At 50.8% G+C, this 21,961-nt stretch overlaps 6 protein-coding genes across 6 annotated transcripts; 4 read left to right on the top strand and 2 right to left on the bottom strand.

The window, feature by feature from the left end:
- Positions 1-195: 195 nt before the first annotated feature.
- On the top strand, positions 196-661 carry PSV08DRAFT_359897 (uncharacterized protein; the record flags this gene model as incomplete). The annotated part of the gene is made up of 2 exons (XM_014219414.1): positions 196-281; positions 336-661. The coding sequence occupies exons 1-2, from the start codon at positions 209-211 to the stop codon at positions 659-661; spliced, it is 399 nt and encodes a 132-aa protein (XP_014074889.1). The 5' UTR covers positions 196-208.
- Positions 662-1,935: 1,274 nt separating this feature from the next.
- On the top strand, positions 1,936-3,103 carry PSV08DRAFT_274924 (uncharacterized protein). The gene has a single exon (XM_014219415.1). The coding sequence runs from the start codon at positions 2,050-2,052 to the stop codon at positions 2,941-2,943; it is 894 nt and encodes a 297-aa protein (XP_014074890.1). The 5' UTR covers positions 1,936-2,049; the 3' UTR covers positions 2,944-3,103.
- A 495-nt stretch (positions 3,104-3,598) lies between these two features.
- Positions 3,599-4,066, top strand: PSV08DRAFT_348536 (uncharacterized protein; the record flags this gene model as incomplete). Its single annotated transcript, XM_066092814.1, has 4 exons — positions 3,599-3,645; positions 3,708-3,826; positions 3,881-3,891; positions 3,947-4,066. The coding sequence occupies 4 exons, from the start codon at positions 3,599-3,601 to the stop codon at positions 4,064-4,066; spliced, it is 297 nt and encodes a 98-aa protein (XP_065949580.1).
- A 1,854-nt stretch (positions 4,067-5,920) lies between these two features.
- PSV08DRAFT_217690 (Alpha/Beta hydrolase protein) lies at positions 5,921-6,838 on the bottom strand. The gene is made up of 2 exons (XM_014219418.1): positions 6,565-6,838; positions 5,921-6,495 (listed from the first exon to the last, which is right to left on the bottom strand). The coding sequence occupies exons 1-2, from the start codon at positions 6,780-6,782 to the stop codon at positions 5,982-5,984; spliced, it is 732 nt and encodes a 243-aa protein (XP_014074893.1). The 5' UTR covers positions 6,783-6,838; the 3' UTR covers positions 5,921-5,981.
- Positions 6,839-8,384: 1,546 nt separating this feature from the next.
- Positions 8,385-10,610, bottom strand: PSV08DRAFT_196952 (uncharacterized protein; the record flags this gene model as incomplete). The annotated part of the gene is made up of 5 exons (XM_014219419.2): positions 8,385-8,573; positions 8,622-9,297; positions 9,344-10,075; positions 10,196-10,483; positions 10,551-10,610. The coding sequence occupies 4 exons, from the start codon at positions 10,608-10,610 to the stop codon at positions 8,746-8,748; spliced, it is 1,632 nt and encodes a 543-aa protein (XP_014074894.1). The 3' UTR covers positions 8,385-8,573; positions 8,622-8,745.
- A 2,408-nt stretch (positions 10,611-13,018) lies between these two features.
- Positions 13,019-21,659, top strand: PSV08DRAFT_407921 (acyl-oxidase). The gene is made up of 12 exons (XM_066093790.1): positions 13,019-13,313; positions 13,399-13,924; positions 13,981-14,437; positions 14,644-15,045; positions 15,088-15,092; positions 15,805-16,158; positions 16,255-16,493; positions 16,602-18,092; positions 19,386-20,081; positions 20,128-20,268; positions 20,318-21,422; positions 21,456-21,659. The coding sequence occupies exons 1-12, from the start codon at positions 13,125-13,127 to the stop codon at positions 21,554-21,556; spliced, it is 5,706 nt and encodes a 1,901-aa protein (XP_065949579.1). The 5' UTR covers positions 13,019-13,124; the 3' UTR covers positions 21,557-21,659.
- The last annotated feature ends 302 nt before the right edge of the window (positions 21,660-21,961 follow it).

The raw sequence follows: 21,961 nt of genomic DNA, 5'->3' as shown, positions 1-21,961 counted from the left end.
TGTTTCAACCACCAGGCCAGCTGCTCTAAGATACGCAGTCTAGATTATTCGTAGTGTCTCGTTTTCGGTTGTGCGGCTTAATGATGACGTTCTTGGAACATCACCAGCACGTCAGACTCGGGCCCGACGTGCACCTATACTTTAAGAACTTCGAGTATCCAGAAAAAAAAGTCCTATTTTCCAGAGAACTCATACAAATCAAACCATAATGTCAGGAATCTTGAAAAGCTTCTCGCGCTCAGCGCCCATCGCCAGTCGTGCCCTTCAACAGCGAGGTCAGGGTATGTATCTCCAGGATCTCATTACCGGAATACTTTCTAACATCTCAACCCAAGCTTTGCCACCGATTGTATCCCGCACATATGCCAGCAGCGCCGTACCTGGCCAATCGTCCAATGTATCCAACCCCCAGGCGAGCAACGCTGAGAGCCAGTCCATCAACCACAGCGCCTCGATTGGACAGACGGACAAGAATGATGGCGACCACGCATCGATACAGAATCCAGTTAGCCATCCAGAAAATGATCGAGCAGGAGCGTCGGAGGAGACGACTGAGAGCCAGGACCACATGAAGCATGATCCGAATGAGTCGGATGCGAAGAAGAGAGAGAAGACGTTGGAATATGGCCAGAATAAGCCTTTGGATGCGGCTGATAAGTAATCTACTCTATGGGTTGATTAATGCATGGTATTTTGGATGTCAGAGCCCAAGATCTCTTGTAAAAATATGTACAATAACATTCACCAGAAGGTGCAGTAATCGTAGCTCGGTTTGGTTCTTCTAAATATATCACGAGCATTCATGCACATCAGATACCATCGATGAAAAAAGTCTTCTGGGTACCATTATCGTCTTTCGATTTGCACTTTTAAGAAACTTGTGCATCCTTCAGCATTAGTACGTATTGCTACCTATTCCATTACATTGAGTATTCACGTCCCCTTGCAACATACCGTTGAACGCGGTCTTACTAAAACACCTCTCGTTCCTTACATCGGATCTTGAAGTAGGGCAGTTCCTCAGAAGGCCCCACTACAGGATTTACTTACCTATAGGTCAAAATGGCAGTTGCACACGAGCACGATGTATGTGGCGCTTTAAAATATGCTAGTGGTAAAGAAACTCCTGCATAAAACATACGCGGGATCTGACGACCTGGAGGTCAATGCGCCTTTGAACAATTGTTTTTATGTGATTGTGATTTCGTGGCTGAGGTGCCCAAATCCTCCAATACCTTGGCATTTGAAAGCACTTCGAATCTGTCTGGTGCTCGAGACGAATCTGCGGCCTGAACAGTGCCACAATAACTACTGAACCGCAAGCGGCTCGAATGACCTCCCTGGAGGCTTCTCTTTATTAATGTGGCTCACCTTTTAGGTAATTGGTGTGTCGCTATTCAGCACGTCCCTGTCGGTACTTATGTCCGCAAGCCCACTAGCTCAACCGCCGTCAACGCGGCAACAGTTTCCAATGTCTGACGAGCGGTAAGATTCCGGACGAAACGATGGACGCAAAGCTTAGCCCGTGTTTCGAAACCAGGTACCAAGGGCGGAAACGAGGCGGGCGCTAGTGTTTGGCAGGTACATGCAGCCAATAGCCTCCATCGCGTGCATACTAGCGCCCCAGTGCCATCTCCCGTCGTTCATGCTCTGCTCCTTGAGGTCCACATTTGCCTTGGGCATTCACGGCGAACACTCTGCGTTGGGAAAAGAGAACAACGGCGAGTTGTGACGCCTGGGGCCTGGGAAACTCAACAAACAAAGTAAGGAGGGATGTTCCCGTGTGCAGGACGACATGTTTGTCGCAGCCTCAGGCATAAGTAGCACAAAGGGGCGCGCCATAGTCGATGTGCTTGTTTTCCTTTCATCACGCTTCATTCGTTTTCCGAACAAAAACTTTCTTTCCATTCCTCTTTCTTTTCCTTCAAAGGCTGTGCCATTACATTCATTCCTTTAGACACAGGCATGTCTCTTTACACCGTCCTCACCACGAGCCTGCTTGCCCACTATGCAAGTGCTTACACCCAAGTCAACGTTCCCTCACCCTTTATGCAAAAAAACATCGACCCCATCGTCTTCCCTGGCTCCTTCGACAAATCCCACCTACACTCCTTCTACGGCTCCGACGCCGTAACCGCCACCACTAAAACCAGCGCGGAGCTCCAAAAAGGCTGCACCAACGCAGAAGTCGCCGACGACCTCAGTGTCTACTGGGTCCCAACCGTGCTCTACACCCCCGACAATGGCAAATCCTACCTTCCCGTCCCCGTCTCGCGCTTCAGCGCCTACTACAACCTCGGCGAGACACCCGCCGAAATCGCCATCCCGCAAAACGTGCAAATGGTTGCTGGAAAAGCCGAAGCAAAGGACAAAGCCGGCATGGATCCCAACGCCAAATCAGAGTGGTTCTGCGAAGGCGACGACCCCGTTGCCGCAGACGCAAACGGGTTCCCCAGCAAATCCTGCTCTACGCACTTGCAGCAGCTGCTGTACTTCCCGCAGTGCGTCAATACAGAGACGCTGGAGACGGGGTACAAAGACCGCGCCAACGGCACGCCGAATTGGTGCCCCAAAGGCATGAAGTCGATGCCCCAGCTGCGCTTCTCGATCCGCTATGATCTGCGCAAGGCGCTGCCGAATGGCTGGTCTGGCACGGCGCCTGTGAAGCTGGCCTGCGGTAATGCGTTTTGCTCGCATGGCGACTTCATCAATGGCTGGACGGCCGAGGCGGCCGAAAGCATGGTTGCGACGACTAAAGAGAAGTATCATTTTCTGCCCGTCAAGGGTAAGCTTGCTGCGTCGACTTGTAAGCCAAAGGATGCGGATCCTGCTCATGGTACTAGCGATTATGCAAAGAGCGTTGCTGCCATGGCGAAGCGCAGTGTGGCTGCTTGGGGCTGGGAGACGAGGTCTAGGCTTGCTCGTTTGGTTAGCAGGGATTGAGTAAGAGGGGAGGGGGGTTTGTATGTGTGTGTGCTGGTAATAGGCACGCACGATGATTATTCGTTTTGTACATATATTATGATACCAGATTATCTTTGGCTTGGGTCGACGCGGGTATTGTCATCGCAGCAGTAGCTTGCAAATAGGACTTGTTTCTATGATATCTCTTGAGAACTTGACTTGATCTTTGTTAGTACGCACTCTAGATAATTATGTGCACATATTACGAACTGGCTATTCCAACGATAATGCATATTATTTAATAGTACAACTGTCGCGACAGATACTAGAGCTCACTCAGCTTATTAGTACTGCGCTCTAGCTTATCTAGCTACTAACTTGAGAGTTAGCTAACGTTCGTTTTTTAGCTCTCACAACAACACATTTCAGATACGGAAAGTGAGCCTTTAAAGAAAATAACCCAGGCATCGTATTCGGCCTAATACCTTTGAGTAGAACACTACAATTATGAATAAACCCACTGTATGTAAGACCTAGTGATTTAGAGGATGTAACCAAGTTGGAAAAAATACCCCTATTACAGACAGACAGGAGTGCTATAAAGACGCTGCATCTTTCTCAGATCCAAGCTATCTACAGAGTTCTAAGACCTTTAAGTAAATACACTTACAAGAATACCTCACTATCGAAAACAATGCGTTCATCGACCCTTATTGCCGCGTTCCTTTCGCTTATAGGCAGGTAAGATGCCTCTACCCTATAATATCGTCTAGGTATTATTAACCTTTATTAACAAATTTTAGTGTAACTGCAGATGAACACCACAACTGTGGTTGTACAATCAATGGAAAATATGATACGACCCTTAGCGGCAATGCCTGTCAGCTTTGGGCAAACAGTGGCAAACCTCACACTAATTTTGGTAAGACCCCTATCCTTACACTCTTCTTGATCTTAAACACTAACGCTTCTATAGACGGTTACTCTGTAAGTTACTTAAACTTAGTTTTTCTTGTTATTAAGAGATACTAACATTATAAAGTGCGTAGACCCTAAGTTTGGCAGAGGAATCGACGGAGATGAATGGGAGGAAAATTGCGAGACTACATATGATGTTACTATTAACGGTATAGACGAGGTTCGTGGAGATTGCTGGCACTAAGCCTTACTCGGCCCCAACGGTTCCATATGGAAAATTTCAAAAAATTGGCTGTACCCCAAGGGCATCACTTAGATACAACATAATACCAACTCTACCGCAATATTAGATAATCAGAATCTATTTTCGCAGAAAGTTTCGTAATATGCCAAAGAGTAATTCTTCAGCTTTAAAGTATAGAAAAGAGGTGGCGTTATACAAAGAGCACGCGGCAAAGCTTCATAGTCACCAGAAGCCAAACATCAGCTCTTATGCAAAAACCCACAACTTAGGCTATTGTGGCACGATACGTGATCGAGCTCAAAAGATCAGAGGGGCGACCCGCAATCGAGTAGATAGAATCAAGCTGAAAAGTAATCGCTGTGAAGGGATTGATTGAAGAAGGTGCCTATCTACTTACGAAAGAATATCGCAATATATACTACGATCTAGTCACGTGATACTACACCACACTATAAACGTCTCCTCCGCGCCTATAAGAACGCGCCTACGCGTAGCGATAAAAAGCCAACCAATTACCGGCTAAATGACGCCCAAGATCTTGCTCTTAAGCGCTACATTAACGCAGCCAATGCTAGTATCGGCTTCAGTATACATCACCGCATAATCGCGCAACAAGCCTACGCGTCACTTCAAGAGTCGTACATAGGACCACACAAATCACCAACGCCACTAGGTTATAACTAGGCGCGTTAGGAGTAAGCCGATGGAAGTACAGCGTATGCTGGCGCAACAGCCTAACGCGTTACGCCATTGGTTCGAGCAGCTTCAAGCTACTATAGAGCAACTTGGCGTACAACCTAACGACATGTATAATATAGATGAGACTAGTTGTCGGATTAGCGTTGCAAGCAGCCAGTATATATACAGTGCTGGCGGCTGGCAAGTCTTTATTGCCAACGCCAATAATCGCGAGCTTATTACCCTTATTAAATGCGTCTGTTCCACTAGCTTTACAATTAAGCTAATAGTTATTATTAAGGCGGCAACGATTATAGAGCAGTAGGTAGTTAATCTACCTAATAACTACCTTATTACAATCTTAGAGAGTAGCTATAGCAACGATCAGCTTACGCTCGCCTAGTTAAAGCACTTTAATCACCGAATAAAGCAGCGGTCTACTAGCGCGTAGCGATTACTATTAGTAGACAGATACAGCTCATACTTAACTAGAGAGTTTATTTAATACGCTGAGCAGCAGTATATACAGCTCTTTGCGCTGCCACCGCACACTACGCACCTTCTCCAACCGCTTAACGTTGGCTGCTTTCAACCACTTAAGTAGTACCACGGCCGCTACTTAGAGTAGGCGTCTCGCACTAACTTAAAAGATATTAACAAAGCAGACTTTCTAGCGACTCTTACCGAGATCCGGCGTCTTACCTTTACGCGCACCACTATACAGAGCGGCTAGTAGCAAACTAGTCTTGTTCTATAGAAACCAGAGCTTGTACTTAACTAGTTGTAGCTACTCTACACGGACAGCGAGTACGAGCGCGCTATACCACCACCAGTTCAGTTGCGACAGACGACAGCGTGCATACAAAGCTCTTCGCCGTCTTTAGGCTCATCTCCATCATACCTACTACCACTACAGGGCTTCACACAAATTCGGATAGCGCTACAGGGTAAGCAACTAAGCGTGCGATAGGGTTAGGGTAGGGTAGGATTAGGGTTTAGCAATACGTGTCTCGACATCTATGCAAAATGATTGTGCAGTACTAGTGGAAGGGACTTACATTTGCTATAAAAAGGTACGGTTCATACCTAATCCATAGCAATGCCTTGCAAGCAGCGCAAAACATATTGTTCCTGGTCAAAAACGCCCCAAGTATCTCATCACAACACAATCAAAGACAGGAGTAATTTCCATATGTAAATTACTTTGTACCGGCAATTATACAACCACTCCCCCTCTCTAGTGCAAAAATTCATTGAAAAAGTTAACCGCACTCCTCTTCGCCCGCTCCAATCCCGCCTTCTGCGCAGCATCATTGGGGTTACCTCGCACCGCAAAGCCATGGGTCAAGCCCGGGAAATAAATGTACTCCCACTGGACACCAGTCTTGGGCAGGATATCAAACGTAGCCTGCTTCAACTCGTCCGTGTACGCGAAGTCGTTTTCGGGACTAAGAACCTGCACGGGAACCTTTACACCCTCAATCTCCGACTTCTCGAGCAGTGACGGGTGCGCGGTGGAGATGGCGTCGATGAGCGAGGGGTCGGCAGCAAGCTTGAAGGCAGCCCAGCCGCCGTAGCAGAAGCCAATGGCCGCGACCTTTTTGTACTGCGATTTGAGGGTTTGCGCGTGCTCTTTGATCTCGGGCCAGCGGGCCTGCTTGCTGTGGCGACCTAGGAAGGCCCCGATGTCGAAGTTCTTTTGCTTTTCTGGGTCCGACAGCGCGTCAGGGTCTACGACTTCGCCGTGAAAACTGTCGCAAAACCATGTGGTTAGATTTGGTGGTGACGCACACATGTGTGGGTTGCGATGGGGTTCTTACAGGTCGGGTACGTAGACGGTCGCATTGGCTTCTTGCGCGTAGTGGTCCGCGACTAAGCGGACGTTCGGAAGCGTCCAGCCGAAAACGTCAGTTATGATAAGAATAGCGGCGTCTTTGTTGTCGCCAGTGACGTAGGCATTGACATTGTTGAGCTTAGTTTCCTTGCCAACGGTTTGGCCGTTCCACTTGAAGCCGCGCTTGCAGTTGTCGCAAGACATTTTGATTCTTAGATTGAGGTGTTTTTAAAAGGATTAAACGAGCTGATGTCGTGATTGAGGAGTCTTGAGGGATGGTAGTGGGGTACCCAGTTCTTAAATCTTCCAGGCATTGAGTGGGGTAATCTGCCCTGCCCGTCCCCATAGAGCATGGGCAAGAATACAAACCTGAATCTGGCCGTCTCGCCGTACTGAGAGCCAATCATCAGGCTTGAGAGATACATTGCGTAGATTCGCCTTCCGGCAATGCTATGTGCCCGGTGGACAAAACTCCCGGGACTCCACGCAGGCCGCCACCCTACCAAAACCGATAACCCAGAAGAGAATGAGCAACTTCAGGGCTTCATAACACTGCTGCAGTGCAACAAGAATAGTTATTCTCTACCCGTATCGCCTTTTCCTATCTTAAATCATTACTCTTCATTATACAAGACCTAAAGAAACGGATGGGTAAATGACGCTACGGATTGTATGAAGTACTTACAAACCATTTTGGAATCCCGGGAACTTTCCGCACTTGGTGCCCTTGGGACAATGATGACGATGTTCTGTAGCGGAATTAATCGCCGCCTGTTTTTAAATCCGAAAGGGTCCCGATCGCCGAGATTTGCCGAGGTGCTCGTTTTGGGCAGACGCCAATTCTTCTATCATCGACGTCTTTCCTTTTTCCATTCAGTAGGCCCATTTTGTCAAGCATATCCATGCTCAGTGATTGCAGTTTTCCGAAAATTAGTTGCAACTCATCCTCTGCTATAGTTTAGCGAACACGGATACTGATTGGATAAACAGACACTCCCAATTCCTGGACCCTCTTTGACACTAAACAATGCCTTGGTGGCATATGTCTATGAGAATGTAATGCTTTTTGATCTTTATTCTCTTGAATATATCCATCATTCGATACCGAAACTTATTGTGTTAGCTGTCTTTCCCAAGATTCGCTCACCCAGTGACCCCGCTTTCTACAAATCATCTTTGCATCTCTTGCGGTAGTACCAAGATCTACCAATTGTTGTACGTAGAGAAGTCCAAACGTTTCTTCCCTTCGAACTAGGGAAAGGCTACGCGAGTAGCTTCGGAAGTCTAGACTACTCGCTTAGTAAGGGTTCCGCTACTACGACCCAGAATGTTTCGGGACGTTCTCGCCTTGGCTGCACAAAAACATCCGGCATTCGTTACCAGACATCTGGGTCTCTTACAAATTTCTAGTGATGTGAAATTGGCATGCCAATTGCCATAGCACATAAGAAGTAAACAAGGCCAGTGATTCCTGGCAAAAGTGAAATATTCACGTGCTTCTTTTGTGGGGCGAGATATGGGCTTTTAAGACCCCGCCATTTCAGCAGAAGTAGTCAAGATCAAACGACTGAGCCGCTGCACTGGGTATCTTCCGGTGAGATACAGACAAGCTGACTATGCCGCTGGTTACAGAGTCGCACGTCCATAGGTGAACCACGAGGTTTCTTCGATCCGATAGCCGAATCTAGACTTTGGATTATGTCATATGTTGTCGGGGTCCAGGGACGAAAGTTTGTCCCAACTGCCCCTTCATGTGCCGGTCAGAGTTACATCGAATGCGAAGCAAAACGCCAAGACCAATTTCACAACGTATACGGTGTTTATAGGTATTATTTCAGCTGCCAAGAATCATCCCCGTCGGGGATGTGCGGCTCTGCCTGGAAACAATTGTTTTACGGAGATGTGTGGGGGTGGGGTGCCAACCAAGCTGACAGCCATATGCGACAACGCAGTCCCTGGTTGCCGAACCGAGGAATCGCTTGCGCACACATAATACTACTTTAACTTCAGCCTAAAAAATGCACATCGATTTAACTCACTCACCGGTATTCAGTCCATGCTGTGCTGCTGAGAATCAGGCCATTATACGCTTGCCATGGCATCATTGGCGCAACCTTGATTTACCGTGATGAAGACGTTCGGTTTGTCACCATGAGGTCCTGATTAGTCACAACTTCGCTAACTGTCTTCCGGTATCTGACACCCATTTCTGTATGCCTGGGCAGCTGTACCATGTTTTTGGGAAGAACTCCGGACCAAGGGTCTTCTTTTGAACTTTTCCCGTGACAGTCTTTGGCAACTCACCGTTTGCAATTCGCAAGAGTGTCGGCAGCTTGTACCCGGCAAGTCTTCCACGGAGATCCCGCCGTAGTTTATGAATAGTTAGTGTGTCGCTTGAGTTGAGCCGCTTGTCTGGAAAATCTGTTGCTACATCTTCCTCTTGTAACGAGAGTAGGGCTGCCACACGTTGCCCGAACTCATCATCTGCAACGCCGACAACCATGGCTTCGGCGACGTATGGCAAGCCCAACAACTCTCTTTCAACATCAAGAGCTGATATTTTGTACCCTCCCGACTTGATGATGTCCAGGGACGCTCGACCGAGGATGAAATAATACTTCCCTTCCCTTCGTGCAAGATCACCGGTTCGGAAGTACCCATCTTCATCATGGGCGGTGTTTGTGCCTTCCGGATCATTTAGATATTTCATAAACATATGCTGTGTTTGATGAGAGCCATGTTCCAGCAAATTCCAAGTGACATACCGGGCTCTTGACGAGTATCTCTCCTTCATTTCCCTCGGACAGCTTCACATCTACACCGCTTACAAGTTCACCGACAGAACCTTTGGGCGTGTCTTTATCTCCAAGGCGCATCTTCAAGATAGCACCAAATTCAGTTGCCCCATATCTTTGCAGGATGTTCTGCTGCAAGAGGTCTGACCAAAAGTCGTTCAGCGGCTGAGGTAACGCCGACGTTCCACATAAACAGGCGCGGAATTGCCGTGCGCCAGCAACATATGGAGCTAGTTCATGTGCAGGTAGCTTACGCAGGTGAGTTTGATAGAATCGTCTAAGCCGCATCCAGATGGTTGGAACGGCCGAAAAGAACGTAAGTCGCCTTGGGGGGTGGGCTGCCCCCTCCTTCCAACGCTTCCACGTCCAGGCCTCATCGAAGCCTCCGCTACGGAACTCGATACGACTTCCAGATACGAGAAACGGAAAAAAGTTAATGCCGACCCCTGTGGCATGATGTACTGGAAGGAGGTGGAGTATGACGTCGTCCTCAGTCAAGCGATAGTGGTCAGCGATGGATAGCGCACAATCAAAGACATACGATCTCCGCATCACTGCACCCTTGGGTGGTCCCGTGGTGCCACTTGTGAAGATTACCACAGCTGGAGCGTTCTCCTCCAAGGCCCGATCCGATGAAATGATTACCTCCTCGGCGCTAAGAGTGGGGGATGAGACGAACGGTCCTATTTCGACAACCCGAAACTGTGAGTTGCTCGTAAAACAGATGCGCCGTCCCAGAAGACGGCATTTGTCTATGTTCTCCGAACTCGCAAGAACAAGCACTGATCTTGACTTTTGGATAAAGTATGCCGCCTCACTTACAGGCACGGCGGGCGTCATTGGCACTGCGGCCGCCCCAAGCGCTAGTACCGCCAGCATTGCCACGGTGTATTCGTAACCGCCTGGCGCAACGATGGCCATGTACACGTCTTCTCTCTTCTCTAGCGCTTTGCGGGTTGCGTCATCGATTGTATTGAGAAGGGTGTTTCGCAAGGCCAAGACATCTGACAGCAGATGAATATGGGTCTTGTGCAACCCGGCATGAACATCTTCGATGGCTATGCGTGCAGGAGTTTGGTTGGCAAACCGAACAAGTCGACTGAACAGAGGCTGTGCAGACGTCAGTAAGCAGTTGCAGTCGGCCTGGATAGATGGGTAGAGCGTGGTGAGTTCGTACAGTGTTCGGAAGCACGTTGTGGCCAACATGTCTAGGCACGACACTAGTTCGGTCTGCCATGGTAGCTTTGTTAGTGAGTGCCACTGCCGTTGCCGTCTTACTCAGACCAAGACTCGACAAGTAGCTCGAATGCGCTTCCCGACGTGCGTCGCCGGCACGTGTGTCCAGGATAGTAGGGCAGGGCTGCTGTGTCGAGCGCTAGCCAAGAGACGTGGGGAAGTCGAGTCGCTTGTACTTGTGGGGAGTCATGGCATTTGGGTGCAGGGTGTCTTACTAGTCGATCGTGGCACAAGATCGCGGGGAAGACTCTCCCGTGGCCATCCCCGCAGCCAGTCGCTTCGGGCGCTAGCAGCCCGGCAAGGGCGCTCAGTACCCGTAACTAGTGCATGTCAAACGTCTTCTAGGCGACACTGCCTTTGACTCGCACAACGACGAGTCTGGTCATGCCCATGCCCATGCCCTTTTGGAACCCCTCATCTTGACTGGGCCCCTGCCGAGCCATCCTTACGCAAAACAGACTCCGAGACCACTGCCAGGACGGCGACCACACTACCCCTCGAATGTCCACTTCCCAACAAACTAGCCCGTCATGATATCACGATACAGAATGCCCTTCCTGCTAGGTCACGCATCCTAGGACCCAGCATGTATACTACATATATACGGACGAGTATGTAGTAATCGAGTGGCGGTGCTTGCGACTTCCTTTGATGCCCGAAGCTGACACTTCAAAAGGCAGCAAGCAGTCCATGGCCCTCTGCCTCTTACACATGATTGGGGGGGCGGGCCCAATGATAATGAAAAACTTTCCAACAAAGACGCGTCCCGGCACAGCCGTATAGCATCTTGTCATGAGCTTCCGGTCAACAAAAAGTCTATCGTGCGTGCCCCACGCTTCAGTGTCTCAGCTGTGTCCACAGTCATTGAATCTACAGGTCGCGCGGATTGCCTTGTTGAATCAATCTCCGGGCTTATTTTTCCCTGTTTTTCCATACCGTCGTTTGGCTGTGTGACGGACTGTGGTGCCACCGCTCGCACCCGCCAACCGAACGGATCACCAGGCGTATTCGGTTACTTTGGCGACGTTACGTATGTGCTTGGACTCGCAGCCGCCTATAATTCAGCCGATTGCTCAGTTATTTTGGTGGTTCGTTCGCGCATCGTGCATAAGACGTTTCGCTTACCTACAGGTTGCTGTCGTGGCACGAGGCGTGGGTCAGTCATGGTCGTCTTGTCAGCCACAATGACTATAGCCACACCTACTTTTCGCCTTGTTGATAATGTCGCCTTTTAGACCAGGGGGGTTTCTTGGATTGTTTGGTACCTGTACCAGCAAAAAAATGTTTGCTGGCATCACATGCTGGTCTTTGACCCACATTGGGACGGACCACGCGCAACGTGTCTCCCCCAAAGACTTACCGATCAGATGACGTATTGTTGTTGCTGAGCCTGTGGAATATTTTTGCAATGATAGCTCACACCGCTTTGCAAAAGATGCTATTTGGAGGATCGTGATGGGGGGTCCTATGACACAGGGCAGGGCGCCAATACGTTGCACCTTGTGTCACCAGGGGTGCGTGAGTGGTGCGCGCGCACGACCACCCGTACGCCTAGCAGGGTGGGCTCCAGATTTCCGTTGCTTGGGGCGTACACCGACCTAAAAAGAGGGACGTATTACGGCGCTTTAGACTGTCATAGTACCGAAGATCGAGCATTTTGCCCTGGGCGGCAGCATGCCGTTTGCCTTGGCCGCACACATCGTAGTAGCTGCTTAGAGCGCAAAGCAAGCCAGGCCGCTATCTCAATTCAATGCGCCACGCAGGACCAAAAAAGACGGTGCCGCGACAGCAGGATTGGGCGACGCTGGGATGGCGGCTGCTCTGCAAGCGACAAAGACGAGGCAAAGAAAAAAGGGTAGGACCCATGCGCGGCCTGCCCTGGGGCTTCGCTGGCCGGGATGCGAGTGCGAGCGAGGGCGTCAGCAAGGAACGATGATCATATTTTTTTTCGAACTGCATCCATGCCAGGCCCTGCACCTGGACCTGAACGATGAAGCTGAAGGAAGAAAAAGCAATATGGCTGAACACCCCCCCCCCCTCATTGGCATTGTCCTCTCGGGCGGCGGGCGTACTCAGCGGGCTTGGCCCCTCTGCGAACGCCCGGGCGGCGGCTGCATGTCATCCGGGTCCGCGATGTTTGGTGGTTTGGTGGTTTGGCGGTGCCTTGGGCGCAGTCTTGCAAAAGCGGCCGGGGAAGGCGGCGCGAGACACGTTTGGCGCGGTCGAGGGTGTGGAAGCGAGTCGTCGATAGGGCAGGCCGGCGGGGAAGCGGGCAGTGGGCATGGCGTAGCCGCACAGATGTTTCCGCATGCGGCCATAGCTCACTCGGTCCGTGGGAGCGTGGACCGATGCCGCCCCCCGTCACATCAGGCGCAGCTCCATGGGGCCTTGCGGTGAAGGGGTAAAATTGGCCTCGCGTGCTTCAAATGTCGTGTGTTTGTTCACCTACTCCAGAGCGTCTATGACTCTTCTGCGTCTCTGGTATATATAACTAATTTCGGGAAACGCCTCAGCCATGTCCCTAGACCTACCACTATTGATCAGCAGGAGCAGGTTGCTGGGCTCTGTCGCGAGCTCTGCCCCCCGCCTACTTAATATGATTACCAAGCCGGACAATCTGGCCCGTCGAACAAAGGCATTCCATCTCTCATGTCTGGATCAGAACATTGTGCGCGTGTATATACAAACGCTGTGTATATTTCCCGTATGTTGGCCCAGAACAAGGTGGACGAACGAGACACGACCGTCGTCATCCTCGCAGTAGTAGTAGGTGCTGATTGTAACGCCAGTTTCCCGACCAGAACAATGCCGAAGCTGCCATACATGCGCTTGGGAATGGTATTCGCCTCTCGCTCAAAAAGTTTCCTTTCCTTGCTGGTCTCCTCTCTCTGCCCGACGCTGCCACGGGGAGGCTTGCTCTGGAATATCCAATTGAAGTGTCTGACGAAGAGCTGAATTGCATATTCCGATCAAAGCAAATCCCTTACCATGAGCGTGACTTTCCCTACACATACGAGCAACTCAAGCGAGACGGCATGCCACCAAGTGCTTTCAAAGGTTCCATGTTTGTCCCCGAAGATCTTGCAAACTATCCCGGTATTCCCAAAGACGGCGAAGGCAAGGTCGATTTTGAAAAGAGTGACGCGCCCGCGATGCGATGTCAAGCATTCTTCATTCCTGGCGGATTGGTCCTTTCCACCTACATGCACCACACCGTATCCGACTTTTCCGGCATCAATCTTTTCTGGGAAACCTTTTCGACAAACGTGTCCAATCTGCCGCGCCAACACTTGATAAGTGACAGCAAAATCTTTGGTACTTTTTCCCCCTTGGATCCAAACTCTTTCCCAATCACATCTGACAATTGACAGATACAATCAGCGTTGCTGACAGGCAATCGCGACTACGGCAAGCTGTTGATTGGCACGTTAACCCGCAGCAAACAGGTGGCGCTGCTGCTGCAGCAGACTGCTACTGCGATGGACCACCCACGTATCGCAGGACATTACCCGCCGACACCGCCTGCACTCAACGTCTTTTTGTAATCCCAATCTCCCGCATACGCAGGTACCAGGATATGCTGCGGCCTCACTTCCCACCAGAAAGCACGCCAACAATGTGCAATGTCATCGCTGCGCTGGTGTGGACGCACGTCACGCGAGCCAGGGGAGACCGACTGCTGCAGCACGGCTTGCAAGAGACGAACCTCGGCATTGCCACCGATCTACGCAAACGCCAGAACCCATGCGTCCCCGCGGATTACACGGGTAACATGGCCCTATTTTCAAAAGCCACTCTCAACGTTTCAGATCTGTTGATCGAAGACCGGTGAGTTTGCTCTTCTTCTTCTGCCTCTCTATCCCCCCTGCGATTGGCCTGTTTCACTTCTGCTTTTTTACGTTACACTTTGTGAGCCCAACACCTAAATGCCTCCGCCCCCCCAAAAAAAGTTTGTTCCTCTGTATTCAAGAAAGAAAGAGAGAGAGAAGAAAAAAAGAAAAGACATTTTTTTTCGCTGACTTTGAATGATCCAGCATAACACTCCCCACCCTCATCCGCGTCATTAAAGAAATTCAAACCGCCATCCAAGGCGTCGACGACACGTGGGTGTCACGCCATCTCAAATTCTTTAAGTCGATCGCGCAGATCACCGATACCGAGATTTCACTAGGTTCGGCATTTGGATCGGACATGTACATTTCGAGCTGGTTAAACTTTGGCGCAGACCTCAGCTGGGGCATCCCGGGTACTGATCAAGGTAAGCAGTCACTTGCCGGTCGGCCCGAGTTTATCAGGCGCACGTATGCGCCGAGTGATGGTGGAATCATCTTCTTGCCTAGACGCAGGCAGCTGGTTAATGGTACAGAGGCGCCATTTGAGATTTTGGTACGACTTGCCAAGGAGGACATGACGCGCGTGCTTGACGAAGAGGGAGGGTTGCGCAGCTGGGCGGATGCTGTGCTTGAGTAGACTGGAAGGGGGGGTTCGTATTTGACCACCCCTTTCTTCTACCAGACAAAGAGAAGTTGTGGTTTGCACCTAGTGCAACCGGGCTGTTGATGATGCATTTTTGGGGAATTGCAACTCAAGGAGCATCTGGCGTTGTTTTTCTTTTCAAGAGAATTGGTTTTATTCTCTGGGTCACACGGTTGGGATTGGACATCTGATATCCTGTACAATTAGCTTGTTTTGGGGTTAAGTATCTTGGGGACTTAAAAAGTGCATGTTTGTTTGCTTGCTTTGGCATACCATTTACAACTGTAATCAATTCAATCTTGTTTGCTTTTTTCTCTCTTTGTATCCCCCCAATGATTGAAGTCGTTCAGATCGTCCACTGGTAAGGACGTTCCAGTCGACGCTGCCTGCATTGGGATAGCATGTACGTAGCCCCGCATCGCCGGCTCCACATGCCTAAGAGGCGGGACCCCCACCGTTGTTCGCATCCACGATGAGACCCCCGCCCGACTCTGTTGTCTCGATGGCTGGAAGCGAACCGAGGTAGTAATGCCTGTCACCTTCTCGTATTAGCACCGGACAACGTCAACCGGTAGTTCTCTGAAGAATGCTGGCTGTATCACACTGTTTGCGAAAGAGATAGCGGACTTCAAAGGGAATACGCCCAGCTCGCCCTACGAGACGGCTGGCGACTGGCTTGGTTGTAAGATCTGGATAGCAAACGGGCCATCAAATGGCAGCCATGGCAGACTTCACCAACAATCTCAAGCCCTTGTACGACGGTACAGCAACGCTCCAGGCTGAGCGCGACGGCTCGCGCATCGATGTTGACCAACTTGCACACCACCTCCTCGGCCGTGATGGCTTTCTTGAGCAGCAGCAAAAGATCCTCGCCATCTTGAGCAAGGAGAAGCTCTTCCAAAAAGACCAGCAACTCAATCTATCGCGGCCTGACCGGTACCACCTGGGTCTCGCGCGGGCAAAGGCCATCCAAAGGCTGAAGAGGCAACACGGCTGGGATCACGAGGACTGTAAGATGGCGGAGTATCTTGTCGACGAGCCGAGCCCGTATTTCTTGCACATGACTATGTTCGGTGAGTCTAGTGATTATTCCAAGCTGAGATACATATTATGCGGACCTTGTGTAACTGAGGCGCTTGGGCTAGACTGACATGTCCCGTGTTACCCAGTCACGACAGTTGGCGAGCAAGGCTCCGAGGAACAGCAAAACTACTGGATGCCCAAGATTGTTAATTACGATATAATTGGGTGCTATGCGCAGACCGAGCTTGGCCACGGCAGCAACGTCAGAGGGCTGGAAACCGTGGCCCTGTGGGACCCAATAAAAAAGGAATTCGAGATACACAGTCCAAGTCTGACTGCCAGCAAATGGTGGAATGGGTCAATGGGAAGGACTGCCACACATGCCGTACGTGCCTCTCGCCCTTGTTGTACGACGTTCCAGAACCCCCCTCCCCCTTCGCTACCAAAATTCGCTTTTGAGAGTGAGGCAATCACTGACGCGCGCCATCCGTAGATCGTAGTGGCGCAACTAGTTTTGCCCAAATCACGCAACCCGCCCAAAGTGAGTAAAGTTTCGAAACTGACGAGTCTCGACTCAGATTACGTCGCCCACGGCCCGCAGACATTTATCCTGCAGATCCGGGATGAGAAGACGCATCAACCTCTGCCCGGAATAGCGGTGGGTGACATCGGCCCGAAATACGGCTACGCCAGTATGGACAATGGCTACATGGTCTTTGACCACTTTCGCGTGCCCAAGTCGGCTATGCTGAGCCGGTATGCTGAGGTGTCAGATGAGACGGGCGCACTCGTGCGGAGAGGACATCCGGCTGTTGTGTACGGAAGCTTAACGTTTGTTCGAGGACAAATAATCATGCAGGCAAGACTAGTCCTTGCACGGGCAGTCACTGTCGCAGTGCGGTACTGTGCCATCAGGCGACAATTCAAGGACCGTGATTCCACTGATCCGTCAGACGAGGAGATGAAGGTGCTCGACTATCCGACTGTGCAGATTCGCATCCTGCCGCTGCTTGCAACTACTTTTGCACTACACTACACGGGTGAATACATGTATACGCTGTATCAAAGGTCGCGGGAGACGATAGAGGCTGGAGACTTTGGTCCCTTGGCGGAATTGCACAGCGCAAGCTCGGGGCTGAAGAGTCTCTGCACCATGCTTGCTGCTGATGGCATTGAAACGTGTCGACGCGCGATGGGCGGCCATGGATACGGCGGTGGCAGCGGCCTTGTAGGACTCAATGCTGACTACCTCTCAAAGCCGACAGTCGAGGGAGACAATTGGATGATTACACAACAAGTGGCCGCGTATCTGATCAAGAAAATGAGCGATGTCATCAAACGTCCTGATGCTCCACCCAAAGACCCAACGGATGAGCTGTTCAGATTCTATATCAAGAATCGCAATCATCACATGCCTCAGGAAGTAGTAAAGGAGGGGTTAATAGATGATGGGATTATAGTCCGGGTCTTTCAATGGCGGGCAGCAGACCTGTCGTACCGCGCCTATCAGGCTCGTGTGGTGGAGAAGCAGTCGTGGACACGCCTGATGGTACAGCTCCACAGTCTCAGTCGTGCATATTCTGAGCAGATTCTCGTCACCAACTTCTACAATGGCCTTGGCTCTGTTTCTCCAGCCAACCAGTCTGCTTTGCGAACATGCTTCCGGCTCTACGCCTTGTACACACTTGATCAGTATGCGTCCTCGTTTACTATGACGGCTGCCGTTTCACCCGAGTCGGTATATACTTTACAAAACACGGTACTTGATTTGATGGCCGAGCTGCGGCCAGACGCTGTAAAGCTTGTGGATGCATGGTCCATACCAGACTTTCTTCTGAACAGTGCACTTGGGAGGTATGACGGTAAGGTATACGAGGAATTGTTCAACATGGCGCATCGCAAGAACCCACTGAACCAGGTCACTTTCAATGTGGACTGGCGTAGTGACGAGATTGTGCTGGGCAGCGGCGATGGGGGGCGGCATGTGTTGGCGAAGCTGTAATCCCCAGCGAATGCATAGTGTACAATTCCCAAGAGGGTGCTGGACAGAAACCCGTCAAGTGTCAAGCGTGATGGGGAGGCGAAACGTGGGTAGCGTGAAACTGGATTGTGCTGATCCTTTGTTCTCTACCCCTCTTCCCTATTGCCTTTTTTCACATTTAACTCTGTCGGGTCAGGGTCCTGATGTGAAATTAACTGGGACGACACGAAAAGAAAAAGTACCCCTGACGACGTCATGGTACAGCTGCTTGTCCATCTAGCTACATTGCCGTGCATAGAGAGTCGACCGATGATGCTATGCAGTGAATCTAGATATGTCGAGCCACCAAGCCACTGTATGTAGGTATATGCATATGTAACTGTAGTTAGGCGACCGTTGGAAAAGGGCCGACTCAGGCCTGCACTGTGAGCTGATTCGAGGCCCTGATATCTGGCGGTTGAAACGACGACATCCGGGGTATGTGGGCTGGGGGAGGGGGAGGATCCCTGGTCGGAAACTGGCCGGAAGCTGACGGACACAAAGGCGGCGAAGGAAGCTGGGCAAGTACGAGGCCGGACAGAGACAAAGGATGAGAAGAGCTTACGCCAGCAGGTGGACGAGATGCCGGATGGCGGAGCTTGCAGTACGGAGAAGAGTGGAAAGCCGTTGGGCAGCCAAGCCAAGGCCTCACTCCGAGTTTGACTCAGCAAGGGTCGGAGGCCGAGCGCCTGTGACGCACGACGGGGGACTGCGGCACATCGAACACACACACACACACACACACACACACACACACTTGCACACCCACACCATGCAGGGCCGTTTTCCCGGCCGCCGGGCCTGAACCATCCCACCAACCCCCTTGCTTCCTACTTACATTCCATCTCGACCAGAACACTTACATGGACGCTCTTCCGCCAGCCACCAGGCGCTTCGCTCGATGCTTGTAGACGGCGTCGACTGGGTTTCAGCCTGATCGCTCACGTGAGGACGCGCTACACCCCTTCTGGCGCGCACGCCTCTGGTGATTGCCCACTTCCAAAGGCGTAAAGCAAAGAGCCATAGTTGTGTAGACTGGGCCGGGTGCGATTAGCTTCCCGTCCTGTTTTTTTCTTATTCGCATCCACATCATCTGCTTGCACTAGGCCCCATCGCCCGTCAATGTCCTATCGCGGAAGGCCCAGCAAGGGTTGCGAGGCTTGTCGAGCCCGTAAGGTCAAGGTGAGCACGCCGTTCAATTGCCCTCTTTCTCGTGGCCACATCGCACCCCCAACCGCCAGGCTAATGCCACCGTAGTGCGACGAGGCCAGGCCGGCTTGCAGTCGATGCACAAAGGCTAGTCACGAATGCAAGTATCGCGACCAAGCCGATATCCTCTTTCGGAACCAGACTGCTTCGGCAGCACAGAGAGCCGAGGAATCATGGCGGAAGAGATCCAAATCCCACCAGCGTCCAACCACGGCAGAAAACAACACGACTGCCTATGTCAAGACGCCTCCAAGCGATGCATCCACTCCGCCCACGCTCGACGACACACGCTCCTCGAGTGGGAGTGTGCACTCGCCCAGCGGGTCCACCGATGACGCTACCCAGGATTCATCCAACATCTCACTGGCTACCATTGACCTAAGCAAAATGACCATTACGCCGGCACCCAATCCGGATTTCCGCCGCAAGGCATTTGAGCGATTCGTCTACGACTTTGTCCTGCCGGACTCGCCCACCATGCCAAAGGAAGAGCCGTCAGACGCCTTGTGGACTTTTATTCCCGTGCTGTACCAGGGTGCCTCAGAGGACTCGTTGATAGCTACTACTGTCGATGCTGTTGCATATGTTAACTATGCGAATAGGTACAAGGATGCCCATGCCGCTGCATTAGGCGAGGAGTGCGTTGCTAAAGCCATTCCCATGCTAACCAAGGTGATTGCGGATAAGAAGCGATCGGCTACGAATGAGGCCTTGTGCTCGGTTTATCTTATGGGGGTTTATGAGGTATGCAGGGATGTTGTTTTGGTTGGCAGAGCCCTAACTCTGTCAGAACCTCACCAATGTGCAGCGAAAAGGCACGTTTATTGCCCACCATCATGGGGCTACTGCGTTGCTCCAGCTACGAACTGTCGAGCAATATTACAGTGACCCGATTTCAGCCAGATTGTATGAAGTAGCTTATGCACAAATGGTAATAGCGGCGTATATTTCCTCTGTGCATTGCTGACTTTGTCGTATAGCTACTCGGCAACCTACAGTCAGCAAAACGCCCGCCTATTCCTAAAAAAGACGTAATCAAGGTGGAGGGGTACCTGCCCAGTCTTTACAGCAATTCTCACGTGTTTGTCATCCGTCTAATCTGGAGGGAAGCCATGTTGCATGCAAAGTGGCATGAGATTAAGCAAAGTGCGAGCCCGCCCACTAGTCGCTTAGCTATGCTAGAGATTTTCCAGACCGCTGTTGAACTAGATGGCGCGTTTCAAGCCTGGGAATCGCCCCTCACGCCGGCCTGGGATTACCACATGGCACCGAATACACCAGAGGCTCGGACAGCTTATGATGAAAAATGGAGAAATCTCTTCCTAGCGAGTCGAGGTGCGCCGCCCGAGATTCATGCATACCAAAGCCTGAAGAGATGCTGGATCTGGGGCTTTTTTCGAACAAGTCGGATATTTCTCCTGCGTGACCTTCTTGAGATGCTAAATTGGTTGCTGCGATTCCCAGAGCCGGCCCTGCCTTACCCTGCCATGGCAGAGAGCGGTTCCACAAGTACGAATGGGCAGTCTTCTCCTGTTTCACTCAGCACCAAGAGTCTGCGTATGCAACAATCGATTACTACTACCCACTTGGTTGAGGTCATTGACAAGAATTGCTCAGCCCTGTTTGGTAGCTTTACAGTCCCGATACACCTCAAGTCATACAACGACGTTGTTGGGATGAGAGGTTATGTTTGTTTGTGGCCACTGGGTATCATGGACGCTGCTCTGAGCTCGGGTCTGGTTCCTGATGTTAACGGGCCAGGAAGCGGACAACCGTCGCCAACAACCCACTTTCCGGCGTTCCAGACGTCGCCAAACAGCGAATCTTTCCAATCAAACCCAGCTTCAGAATTCAAGAACGCCTATGCATTGGCACCACAATTCTCGGAGCTCGCCACCATAGTACCAAAACTGGAGGCGACGAGTGCAAGCACCAGCCCGGTAAACAGCACGCCAGTATATGACCACATGGCGAAGAAGAACCACATTTTCGATTCCAACCCGGCACATCCATATGACAGTCCAGTGCACCTTCCGGCAGACTTTGACATTCCCGAACCAAAGAAGATGGACGTTGGGTCAAGACGTGAGTGGGTCAACCGCCTCTTGTACTATTTAGGAACGGAGTTGGGACTCAAGAAAGCGCTATACGTGCCGCTTACTGAAGGATACTTGCCAATTGTGAAGCCTAGCGTTGATCATCTTCTGGGTCGGTGTTGATAGTTGGGATGGGAGTGTTGGCATGGAGGACATTCTGTTGTTTATTGCGCATGAAGATATGGAGCACGAAGTAACAAGGCATTGTGCGGGCGTTTGGTTTTTTTTTTGCATGTGCGAGAGCAATTCTTTCTCGCGTTATTTATTCAGCAACATATTAGCGTTTTCCTTTTCTTGTTGGGTGTACTTGATGGACAGGAGGGGAAAGGGGTTGCTGGTTGTATATAAGCAAGGTTGGAAGTTACAGGTGGTAAGGTAACGGAGAGTTGAGAAGGGGAAGTGGTATATGTATGGAAAGATGAGCATCAGGAAGCTGACATAGCAACACACTTTCTGGATAGGTATTATCAGGCATTGAATGGAATTGATTAGTACATTGACCACATGTCATTGCTCAAGCAACGGAGA

This window comes from Bipolaris maydis (genome assembly GCF_028858645.1).
Source record: "Bipolaris maydis strain C4 unplaced genomic scaffold PSV08scaffold_3, whole genome shotgun sequence".
NCBI lineage: Eukaryota > Fungi > Ascomycota > Dothideomycetes > Pleosporales > Pleosporaceae > Bipolaris > Bipolaris maydis.
The sequence above is the reverse complement of the archived record's forward strand: the minus strand, read 5'-3'. Positions and strand labels throughout refer to the sequence as shown.

What these genes read in the sequence shown, in the direction of transcription:
- PSV08DRAFT_274924 (XM_014219415.1), top strand. Translation starts at nt 2,050, where the DNA reads ATGCAAAAAAACATCGACCCCATCGTCTTCCCTGGCTCCTTCGACAAA.
- PSV08DRAFT_217690 (XM_014219418.1), bottom strand. Translation starts at nt 6,782, where the DNA reads ATGTCTTGCGACAACTGCAAGCGCGGCTTCAAGTGGAACGGCCAAACC. An exon ending in ACCGTCTACGTACCCGACCT is followed by an intron (nt 6,496 to 6,564) that starts GTAAGAACCCCA and finishes GTTTTGCGACAG; the next exon opens with TTTTCACGGCGAAGTCGTAG.
- PSV08DRAFT_407921 (XM_066093790.1), top strand. Translation starts at nt 13,125, where the DNA reads ATGTCCCTAGACCTACCACTATTGATCAGCAGGAGCAGGTTGCTGGGC. An exon ending in GCGGCGATGGGGGGCGGCAT is followed by an intron (nt 18,093 to 19,385) that starts GTGTTGGCGAAG and finishes ATGCCACCGTAG; the next exon opens with TGCGACGAGGCCAGGCCGGC. An exon ending in GATGGACGTTGGGTCAAGAC is followed by an intron (nt 21,423 to 21,455) that starts GTGAGTGGGTCA and finishes TGTACTATTTAG; the next exon opens with GAACGGAGTTGGGACTCAAG.